This window comes from Tarenaya hassleriana, unplaced genomic scaffold (assembly GCF_000463585.1).
Source record: "Tarenaya hassleriana unplaced genomic scaffold, ASM46358v1 Cleome1, whole genome shotgun sequence".
Taxonomy (NCBI): Eukaryota; Viridiplantae; Streptophyta; class Magnoliopsida; order Brassicales; family Cleomaceae; genus Tarenaya; species Tarenaya hassleriana.
Genome location: NW_010960187.1, coordinates 5001498 through 5012730, shown reverse-complemented (window position 1 = coordinate 5012730; position 11233 = coordinate 5001498). Strand labels below are relative to the sequence as shown.

At 41.1% G+C, this 11233-nt stretch overlaps 5 protein-coding genes across 7 annotated transcripts in view; 3 read left to right on the top strand and 2 right to left on the bottom strand.

The window, feature by feature from the left end:
• Positions 1-953, bottom strand: part of LOC104812148 (calcium-binding protein CML42) — a 1820-nt gene extending 867 nt beyond the window's left edge. Inside the window, exons 1-2 of one of the 2 annotated variants that reach the window (XM_010539169.2) lie at positions 696-953; positions 6-370 (exon numbers count right to left, since the gene is read on the bottom strand). In XM_010539169.2, the coding sequence (XP_010537471.1) occupies positions 6-321 (316 nt within the window). In that variant the 5' untranslated portion in view covers positions 322-370; positions 696-953. Of the gene's footprint in view, positions 1-5; positions 658-695 lie in introns of those variants that run through there. The other variant, XM_010539160.2, reaches the window with a different exon arrangement.
• Positions 954-1614: 661 nt separating this feature from the next.
• LOC104812070 (alpha N-terminal protein methyltransferase 1) lies at positions 1615-4626 on the top strand. 2 transcript variants are annotated; one of them, XM_010539037.2, is made up of 9 exons: positions 1615-1898; positions 2169-2313; positions 2528-2586; positions 3001-3111; positions 3211-3312; positions 3563-3617; positions 3722-3819; positions 3916-4080; positions 4539-4626. In XM_010539037.2, exons 1-8 carry the CDS (start codon positions 1620-1622, stop codon positions 4039-4041), a joined length of 975 nt encoding a protein of 324 aa, XP_010537339.2. In that variant the 5' UTR covers positions 1615-1619; the 3' UTR covers positions 4042-4080; positions 4539-4626. The 2 variants fall into 2 exon arrangements, with proteins under 2 accessions (XP_010537339.2, XP_019058389.1); XM_019202844.1 differs by lacking the exon at positions 4539-4626 and having other exon boundaries at positions 3916-4247.
• LOC104824834 (protein NSP-INTERACTING KINASE 2) lies at positions 4350-6298 on the bottom strand. The gene is given in 2 exon segments (XM_010557011.2): positions 4350-4757; positions 4883-6298. Coding segments are annotated over 2 exon segments (1554 nt in total). The 5' UTR covers positions 6126-6298; the 3' UTR covers positions 4350-4446.
• A 979-nt stretch (positions 6299-7277) lies between these two features.
• Positions 7278-9101, top strand: LOC104812062 (berberine bridge enzyme-like 4). The gene has a single exon (XM_010539023.1). The coding sequence runs from the start codon at positions 7304-7306 to the stop codon at positions 8885-8887; it is 1584 nt and encodes a 527-aa protein (XP_010537325.1). The 5' UTR covers positions 7278-7303; the 3' UTR covers positions 8888-9101.
• Positions 9102-10279: 1178 nt separating this feature from the next.
• Positions 10280-11233, top strand: part of LOC104812055 (berberine bridge enzyme-like 4) — a 1876-nt gene continuing 922 nt past the window's right edge. Inside the window, exon 1 of the mRNA XM_010539011.1 lies at positions 10280-11231. Coding sequence (XP_010537313.1) covers positions 10284-11231 — 948 coding nt within the window. The 5' untranslated portion in view covers positions 10280-10283. The remainder of the gene's footprint in view (positions 11232-11233) is intronic.

Sequence of the window (11233 nt, the reverse complement as noted above, 5' to 3'; positions counted from 1 at the left end):
GGCGCCCGCCGAATCCTCGTCCCCGCATCCGCCGAAGAAGGAGTCGTCGAGGGTCTTGTGGAGGGCCTCGAAGTCGTCGAATTGAAGGCCGGAGTTTCCGGGCTGGATGAAGGATTCGACGGTGGTTTGGAGATCGGAGAAATCGGCGTCGAGGCCGAGACGCGACAGAGCTTGGGTGAGCTCGTTGATGGTGATGAATCCGTCTCCGTTCTTATCAAACATGTCGAAGATTCGTTGGAGACGAAGCTTGTTCAGGCTCGGGCTTCTCAGCCTGAACGACGACGACTGTCTCGAAACTGTCTTCTCTCCCGCGTTCACCATTTCTCTTCCTCTTCAATTCTTCTTCTTCTTCTTCTTCTTCTTCTTCGATCTGTGATATAATCGGAGACAAGATTGGTGACCAGAGGTTAAATATAGAATGGGAGAGAGAGAGAGGGAGATGTGGACGAGATTAAAAATAAAGGGACGAGTCCGCGTTTGTCGCGTTGACGGTGTCTGGCCCGCCATTGATGAACTCGAAGTCGACACAATAACCCCAGAGAGATTAAAATTATACGCAAAGCTCCATCAATGCTAAAAAAAGATTGAAAAAAAAGGGGTCGGCTTTGTGTTCTGTCAAAACGTTGACATTAAAAACTCCGGTGATCAAGTGGCAATACATTATCAGATCTGATACATAACAGCTAATAACCTACATAATTATGACGGAGAACGATGAACAACCACAAGAGCAGAATCTTCTGGGTATGACCACAGGCACACACAAAAAAAAGTTTTTCTCCTTTTTTACCAAAAGAAAAAAAAAAAGTCTTCTCCTTTCTGGTCCCCACGATCTCCCTGGTGTTTGGTTACTGAGAAAAATCAAAAGAGAAAACAAATGGGATTTAAAGGAGAAAATTTCTTTTGGATGTTCAAGAGAGGTGTGCAGTGGCAAGTAAGAGTTGAAGAATACGACTTCGTCCGCAGTTCTAGAGAGACGACCCTTCTTTTTTTCCTCTGAGCCCAACGATTAGATTATATTATATTAATTAGTTAGTAATTAGTGTAATCAGTCAACAATAAACCAACCGCTTATCATAATGGTGGCTTAATGGCCTAATTAATTAGTTTAATTGTATTTGCCTCACGCTGACAATGCTCATCATTAACCGCCTTCGGTTTTGGCAATGGCAACGGCAACCGACACAAGACCGGGCAAGAGTTTATTTATGTCTTTGTTAATGAGAACGTGAAGCCCTTCTGGCGACCATATAGTTCCGTCTGTTTTTTTTTAATTTTTTTTATTATTATCATGTTTTATATATGAGTGATTATATATGATACATTATCGTAATCCAAACTTACCGTTCAAATTTAAATTATTATAGTCAAGTGATTATTTTTTTAAATATCTCAAACCACAGAAAATATTTCTTAAAAAAATAGTTAATACATTAACATCGACGAGTTTTGTATATAACTGGCCCAAAAAAAAAATATTTGTACGACAGTGTACTAATTTTCAATGGGCTGGACGGGCCGGGTCGGGTCTGGTATGGTTGATTCGTATGGAAGGGTGATTGGAGATGGGATAATATTGTGACGAATGTGAACCTACGAAGCCCAAACCCAATGCATGGATGGACTGCCGCCCGTTTCCTTCCATAGCCCGATCGTGTTTCTCCACCACTCTTCGCTACCACAGGCACTTTCCGTTTCCGCCGCCGTCTCAGTCTCGATTCACGACGGAGAGGAGATCCCGAGCTCGTTCATCGAACTACTCCATGGAGGTCGCTGGTGTGGATTCTATGGGAAAGGAGTTCACTAGCGCTCAAGAGATGTGGAGGGAAGAAATCGGTGAAGAAGGGGATGTGACCATGAAGACCCAGTGGTACCGAGATGGTGTTTCTTACTGGGAAGTGAGTATTGGGTCGGAATTCGTTTGATTTTCTGTTTGTTTCTCGGGGGCAAAGTTGATGACATTAGCTATTCGGTTTTCGTTTAGAGCTCTCTTTTTCATTGCATTCTTAGCTTCCTTAGGTAACGTTACAATTCAGGGTTTTGTGGCTTCTTTTGCGATGAACGGTTTAATCCTAACATGGTTCGATTAAAGATGGCTACTTTGCTCTAATTAGTTTGAACTGAGGTTAATGGGTGTGAATACTTTCGCGTTGTTCTTGTTCTTCAAGGGCGTTGAGGCATCGGTTGATGGAGTATTGGGTGGGTATGGTCATGTGAATGATGCTGACATTGTTGGAAGCGAAGTTTTTCTGAAGACCCTCTTACGAGAAAGACTAGCAGATGGCGGGATGAATCGGTATCTGGTCGCTCTCGGTACTTTCTTCAATACTTGTTTGAATTGCAGTTAGTGGTGATTCTTGTTGTGTCACTTGCTTGACACTCTTACCCTTTTGGCCATGCTTGTTTGGAGAACTCCACCATTTATGAAAATGATTGTGCTCCAGAGCTCACTCGCTTGCATTTTCTCGAAGATTTTGGATGTATATCAAATGACTGGTGCTTCTTGCGATAATATAATTATTTGCAGATTGTGGATCTGGCATTGGGAGGATCACGAAGAATTTACTAATAAGATACTTCAACGAGGTGAACACTTGTCCTCTACAATGCCTCCTTCTCTCCTTTTCACCCAATGGTTTATTAGACATTGTTAAGCTCTATACTTATTTCCTGAAAGGATTGAAGGTTTTTGGAGAGATGCTTGTAGAATTCGTACACCCCATATCTAAATTTTCTTTTCAGTTTAAAAGTCAGCACCCTGTGCATGTGTAAGGCTTAAGGTTACAGTCTAGTCGGACTGAGCTTAGTTATTTGGTTAGGAGTTTGAGTTTCTTTGTTCTTTCATCAAAGAGGCGGTTCAAATGGAGAAAAACTTACCTCCATTGGAATGGTCCCAGAAGGAGTTATCTTCAATAGGCTTTTAGCTTCTTGCCATTCAATTCCCTTCAATTTTTTATTTCTGTATCTGATTCTCATTTGTTAATGCTGTATCCGATCTAGGTTGATCTGCTTGAACCTGTATCACATTTCCTGGATGCTGCTCGTGAAAATTTGGTATGTACAGCCTCTGAAACACACAAGGCCACTAACTTCTTCTGTGTCCCTCTTCAGGTATCTCTAAATCCCCCGTCTTTGTCTCCTGATGCTGAATCCCTCATTCCCATTGTATATTCGTGTTCTCTTCTCACTATACTTTGTGGATTGGCATAGGAATTCACTCCAGCTGCTGGTAGATATGATGTAATTTGGGTTCAATGGTGCATTGGGCACCTCACTGACGATGACTTTGTTTCTTTTTTCAACCGAGCTAAGGTAAATATAGTGTTTCGTCTCTTTTCAGGTTGCCCCATGGCTTCGTGACAAAGATAGCTCTAACCTGCGGTGCATAAATATGCAGTGGGGGGACATGACTAACATATTTTGTATAACAAATGGAAACATTTTTTTATGTAGATGGAAAAGAAATGTGACGTTTAGAAATTGAAACTCAAATTGACGAGTATAGTAACTGTGTAAGAAGTTTTTTGTGCATCATTTCATGAGGCATTCTTGGCGATTTCAGGCTTCCCTTAAACCTGGTGGGTTTTTTGTCTTGAAAGAGAATGTCGCTAGAAGTGGTCCGTAGCCTCTCTCTCTCTTCCTGGAATTGATATTGTGAGGTCATGTTTGACATTCTTTATGACATGTTTGGAAATCTTTCTTACCGAAACTGAATTCACAGGATTTGTTTTGGATAAAGATGATCGTAGCATCACCAGGTCGGACATTTACTTCAAAGAGCTCTTCCGTCGATGTGGTTTGCATCTTTACAGAACAAAGGTTAGAGTATTTGCATTACCACGTTAAGACCTTATATATACGGCACTTTTTAGTTTACCCCTCTAATAGTTTCCCTGCTTCGTTCTGCTGTGGCAGGATCAGAATGGCCTTCCTGAAGAATTATTTGCTGTGAAAATGTATGCTTTAACTGTTGATACACCAAAGAAGGTCTCCAAAACCAAATCAAAAACTCGTGGGAACAGACCCCAAATCATCAAATGATGGCTCGTTAATGCTCATTATAGAAGGACGTGGCAAGAGGTGTGAATTCTCTATATCCTTTCATTCATTTTCTGATCTAAATCATCGGGTTATTACTTCTTTTGTCTGCCAGTAAAAGTCGTACCTTTTGTTCATCATCCGGTTTTACCACTTATCATATGATGTTATGATGGCTTATTAGTCATTTTACAACCAGTTTGCCAAAAGATTTCGGGTTTCTCTTCGTAATACAACAAAGTAGAGGGTAAATATAGCATTCATCATCATACTCAGATTTTAAACAAATTCAGAGCTTATAGTCTATAGGCAATACATACAACTCTCTGTTGACGTAAAATAATAACCCCTAAAACACAACTCACTGACTGAAAATGCTGAAGAGAAATAGTTTTGATTTTTCATTATCTATGTCACTTTGTTGCCATGATGTCTTGAACAAGACTCATGCAGAGAAGCTACCATGGTATAGATCTGTGTCAAACTCGGTTGCTTTGCAGGTGGCTTATCAGTGCACATAAGTCCAAGAGTTATGGCTTGCTTGGCTTGTTCAAAAGCCCTCTTGTCCAGCTTCATCCTCTCGTCCATCACTCTCTCTAGATTCCCCGGGTAATGAACTCTTATGTACTCCACATACCTTGTCTCTGCACCTTCTTGTTCTGTGTCTGGTCTTAGGTTTGTGACCATCTCCAGAAGAAACAGCCCGAACCTGTAGATATCTGTAATAGCAACATTCAAGTAGATAATAAGTTGGTACAGTTAGACCGATTTGTGCAAAATCTCTTTGAATCGACAGATTTTATGGTTGGGTTTTTGCTTAGATGTTGCAGATGCGAAGCCTTACTAGTTGAGTTGCTTCCATCTCCGACCTTGAATTGAGAAATCAGAGGCTCTTGCTCATCAGATAACAGTACACTGCTTGTGGTAAGATCATATATAACCTCAGGCCACTGGTCATGGAGGTAATACATCCCTTCTACAACTCCCATTACAACTTCGACCCTTCTTCCCCATGGCACTGCGGACAAGGAACTCAACCATGTCTCGACGGTTTGGCCATCGATCCATTCTGTGACCAAAGCCCTCATGTTTCTGCTGTTGCACCAACCCAACACCCTTACCATATTCTTGTGCCTCAAGTTCACAATCACCTTGCATTCCTCTGCGAATTCTCTACTTTTCTCTCTCGAAATATCGTCTCTGTAAACCTCGATCCGGGTGTCTGTCCCATCCCGTAACGTTCCACGATATATATCGAATCCTCTGCCCTTTATCACGAGGTTTTCTTCCGAGAATTCCTCTGTCGCTGCCTCCAGCATCGCGGGAGTAAACTTGTGGTTTCACCATAGCATTTTCGGTAAGTAATCAGGCCTGTTGAAGCATAACCATCCGAAGCAACAGGAGATCAAAATGACTAGAAGTGGTAACCCGATCAACAGGACGAAAAACTTGATCTTGTAACGCCGAGCGTTCGGGAGAATTCCCGAGCGGATAAAACTCGAGGCGTTGAAGCGTTTGAAGAACTGCGAATCCGACATCTTGTTCTCCGAGAAACGGTTATAAGACAAGTTCAGATGTGTCAAGTTGTGCAATGCAGACAGAGCCTGAAGCGGAGCATCGCCAGAGAGATCGTTGTAACTTAGATCAAGCGACTGAATCTGAGAACAAGACAGAACATCGGTCGGGAAGCCACCCGTGAGAGAATTGTTCGAGATCTGGATGGACACGACACTGAGAGGACAGTACTTCCAGAAGAAAGTGAAGGAAAGGTAAAGCTTGGCGGTCTTGGGACGGCTATGGAGTCTGATCATGGGGAAAGACTCGACACAATTAGGGTTTTTGGACTCGTTGCAGAGATGGCTTGCGACGATGGTCGAACGGAAAACCTCGAGGATGTCGAACTGAGAAGAGGCGTTACAGTACCGAAGCAAAGGGTTGTGTTGGCAATTTGCAGAGATCGTGGCGTTGAAATCGGGCGGAGGCTGGAGATTGGCGAGGTCTTCCACCACGGAAGAGGATAGAGAGATAGGAACAAATGGTGTTATTGTTAGTGTTGTGATGATGAAGAAGAAGAGAGAAGACGCCATTGGAGAGATGGTGCGTGTTCTTCGTGGTGATTCTGAAGCTTTTTTGTTTAGGTGGTTATGGTGAGATGCAAGAGGTGGTTTCCTTCGATGTTTTGGGCAGTGACAGTTACATTTCCTCTTCAGTTAACAACGTAGTGGGAGATTGGTTTTCCCGCCCATTTGTTCATATGATCGCGGAGAACATGTGAAATAATTAAAAAAAATATGAATTATTTATATTTTTAAAATTAAAAGGATTTGGTCAAGTATAATACGGAGAGAGAAAAACGAAATGGGTACAAATTTAATTCCATTTCTATTTGTTTTTATATAACTATATACATAAATACTGCAACAAATATTTAGTTTTCGACATATATTGAAAAAAATATTTTCAATCATTTAGCTTGTAGTTATTCGCTTCAACAGGTGAGATATATATATATATATATATATATATATATATGTATACGTATATATTCCTGTAAAATTGCAACAAACCCTTTCAATCCTCGTGCATTCTTGTTGATCATTTCTCTGAAGTTCCTTTTTATTTATTTGTTTATTTCATACAAAGACTAACAAAACGTGGACCGTTACAACTTACAATGCAAGAGCCTCCAATGATATATATATATATATATATATGTATAAAATCCAACATGTTTGGATACGTACTTCATCCAAAAACTACGTGGAATTTGGAAATTGATAAGTCGTAGGGAATATCTTAGAAATAAATGGTCCCGTAACTCAATATATATGTGAAACCGTTGAGAGAGAAATATATAAATTCACAAGCGTTGAATTCAACAACCAATGAGATGTGATAATCAAAGCATTGACAAAAAAAAAAATAGAAAATCTAGAAGAAACAAACTAATCAAAGAAAAAAAAATCAGAGATAACTGATTTTCCATAAAGGAAATATGGGTTATCTTCATGTACCAAACCCCTCGCGCACCTGCTTACGTTCCGACATGCATTTACGTGTTCCACTTTTCGTCATTAATAATGAAGTTTCCGATTTTTTTACAAAAGTCGTCACAGACAAAAAGGACGATCCCCAAAGATGGAAATGTCATCTGTTTTCACTTGAATTTCTCCCACCATCTCCTTCTATATATATATACGTCTATATATAATTACAAAACTCACAAACTTTAAAAAAAAAAAAAAGATTCATAACGTTCGACACGATGAAAGGTTTCATCTCTGTTTTTATTGTTTCTCTTCTTGTTTCGGTTTCACATGCATCAGCTGTGAATCCTGATGTTGAGAGTTTTCTTAGATGCCTTCCTCGCCAAGCAAACCCTTCTTCTCCGATCTCTGGAGCGATCTACACTCCAGAAAACCCATCATTTGATTCTGTTTTCGTGTCGTACACGAAAAATCAGAGGTTCTTAAACCCTAGGTTCACTAAACCCTTAGCCATCATCGCCGCCAAACATGAATCTCATGTTCAGGCGACAGTGGTGTGCGCAAAGAATAACGGTCTTCAGATCCGTATACGAAGCGGAGGCCATGACTACGAGGGTCTTTCTTACATCTCGTCCGTCCCATTTGTCATCCTCGACATGTTCAATCTCCGTTCTATCGATCTTGACGTGCCCAACAAGACAGCCTGGGTTCAAGCGGGGTCCACCTTGGGAGAACTCTATTCCAAAATCGCTAACGCCAGCAAAACGCTGGCGTTTCCGGCGGGAGTTTGCCCTACAGTAGGAGTCGGAGGACACGTCAGTGGCGCTGGGTACGGAAACTTGATCAGGAAGTACGGAATTACAGTGGATCACGTCGTGGATGCTTTGCTAGTTGATGTGAGAGGAAGGGTCTTGAACAGAGCTAAGATGGGCGAAGATCTCTTCTGGGCAATCCGCGGAAGCGGTGGGGCCAGCTTCGGGGTCATTCTTGCATTCAAGATCAAGCTCGTCACTGTTCCTGAGACAGTGACAGTGTTTAGGGTTAACAAAACGTTGGAACAAGGAGCAGCAAATGTTCTGTACAAGTGGCAACTCGTCGCCAGTAAGTTGCCCGAAGAGCTCTTCATACGGGCGATGCCTGAAGTATCAAGAAAAAGCGACGGAAACAGAACCATCATCGTCCGCTTCATCGCTCAATTCTTGGGTCCTTCTGATAAGCTCGTAGCCATAATGAACAAGAAACTTCCGGAATTGGGAGTAAGGGTCGAAGATTGTGTCGAAATGAGTTGGCTTCAGTCTACGCTGTTCTGGGACGAGTTCCCTGCCGGAACGCCGACGGATGTCCTTCTGGAAAGGCCAACACGCCCTGAAAATTCATTCAAGAGCAAGTCAGATTACGTCAAGAGACCGATCCCAAAGGAGGGCATGGAGAAGATGTGGAAGAGCATGTTGAAGTTTAACAATGTGTGGATGCAGTGGAATCCGTACGGTGGGGTAATGGACCGTATCTCGGAAACTTCCACACCGTTCCCTCACCGCAAAGGGAACTTGTTCAAGATTCAGTACTTTACCACGTGGACAGACGACAACTCGACAGACACGAGTCTGGATCTGATGAAAGAGCTGTACGAGGTTGCGGAACCGTACGTGTCAAGTAACCCTAGAGAGGCGTTCCTGAACTATAGGGACATCGATGTCGGAAGCAATCCGAGTAATCAGACAAATGTGGAAGAGGCTTTGGTCTATGGAACGAAGTATTTCCTGGAAAATCTGAAAAGATTGATGGCAGTGAAAGCGAAGTATGATCCTTCCAACTTCTTCAAGAACGAACAAAGCATTCCTCCTGCTTTCACCCCAAATTGATAATCTTTATATACATACATCAGTCCGAAAAATTAAATAAAATGGGTGAAATTCATTTGTATTAATTATGTATTTTTATAGACTGTTATTGTGTTACACATTTACAGATGTTGTGTTATCCTATGTCTTTTAAGATCTTTTACAATCTATAGAAACTTGGCTTATACATGTATCGCCGATTTGATGTGTATGTTATCTATATTGGTTTAATGTTCTTTGGTATATTTCTTTTAGAAAGTCAAAATCTTTTACACTTTTATTATGAGGCCAAACTGGGATAACAATCGAAGCAAATTATGGCTTTTTTATTTATTGCAGATTTTTTTATTTATATAATTAAATAAATGCTGCAAAATCTTTAAATTTAGCTATACATTGCAAACAATATTTAGGCCTTCGTTGGAGTTTTTAGAATTTTTAGAATCGAAAAACCAAAAAAATTATCATTTAAATTTTCACAAAATTACTTTTCCTAAAAAGTTGGAAAACCATTTTAGTGGAAAAATCAAAGAAAAATCAAAAGCTACCATTTTTTAGTTTTCAAATATTATAGAATCCAATAGCCAAAAATCATAAACCAAAAACTAAAAACCAAAATCCAAAAATTAAAACTAAAAACCCAAAACAAAACTCATCTCCGTTCAAAACCACGTGTTTATTCACTTTTAGAACTACGAATAACCAACATATGAATCGATTAAACAAGTGATATATATATATATATATCCTTTCATGTTTCGTGCATTCTTGTTGATCTTTTGCTTGATTCCCTTTATTTATTTTATTTCTTGCAAAGTGTAACCAAACGTGGACCGTTATAATGCAAGAGCTTCTTATGTTGAACAATATGGATATGTCCATTTCGTAAAATACCCAACATGTCTGGATACGTACTCCATCAAAAACAGCACGAAAAAACTCTTTAATTTAATTATACACTTCTCTATCTAATAAATTAAAAAAAAAATCGACGATGCTAATTTACTTCGTTCCTAATAAAAAAATATGGAAAGCCGTAAAGAAATAAATGGTTCCATAACTCAATAATCATTAATAGAGACAAAATATAGTAATTCATAAGCGTTGAATTTGACAATCAAAGCATTGACCAAAAATCTAGGCATAACTGAGTCTCCATAAAGGACAGATGAGTTTCTCTTTAGACCAAACCGTCACAGTTGCTTACGTTCAGACATTAATTTACGTGTTCCATTTTTGGCCATTAATTATGGAGTATCCGAATTTTACGTAATCGTCGTTGTCTCGCAATGGACAATCCCCCGAGATAGAATGACGTATCTGTTGACTCTAATTTCTCTCACCATCTCCATCTCTCTCTATATATATAGAGATAGTTATAAGCTCGGAGACTCACCAAAATCAATAGAAACGATTCATGGCGTTCGACACAATGAAAGGCTTCATCCCTGGTTTCGTCGTGTGTCTTCTTGTTTTAGCTTCAGATGCATCAGCTGTGAAGCATGATGTCGAGGGTTTTCTTGGATGCCTTCCTCGCCAAGCAAGCCCTTCTTCTCCAATCTCTGGAGCCGTCTATACTCCCAAAAACTCCTCCTTCGATTCTGTTTTCGTGTCGTACACGAAAAACAAGAGGTTTTTAAACCCTAGATTCACTAAACCTGTGGCCATCGTCACTGCACAGCATGTATCTCATGTCCCGGCGACAGTGGTGTGCGCAAAGCATCACGGTCTACAGATCCGTGTACGAAGCGGAGGCCACGACTACGAGGGCCTCTCGTACACCTCGTCTGTCCCGTTCGTGATCCTCGACATGTTCAATCTCCGTTACATCGATGTTGACCTGTACAGCGAGACAGCTTGGGTACAAGCAGGGGCCACCATGGGAGAACTCTATACCAAAATCGCTGACGCCAGCAAATTGCGAGCGTTTCCGGCGGGGGTTTGCCCTACTTTAGGAGCCGGAGGACACATCAGCGGGGGTGGCTACGGAAACTTGATCAGAAAGTATGGAATATCGGTGGATCACGTCGTAGACGCTTTGCTGGTTGACGTGAACGGAAGGGTCTTGAACAGAACTAATATGGGCGAAGATCTCTTCTGGGCAATCCGCGGAAGCGGTGGGGCCAGCTTCGGGGTAATTCTTGCATGGAAGATCAAACTCGTCACTGTTCCAGAGACGGTGACCGTGTTTAGGGTTAACAAAACATTGGAACAAGGAGCAACTGATGTTCTGTACAAGTGGCAACTGGTCGCGAGTAAGTTGCCCGAAGAGCTGTTCTTACGCGCGATGCCTGAAGTATCCAGAGGAAGGGACGGCAACAGAACCATTGTCGTTCTATTCATCGCTCAATTCCTGGGTCCTGCTGA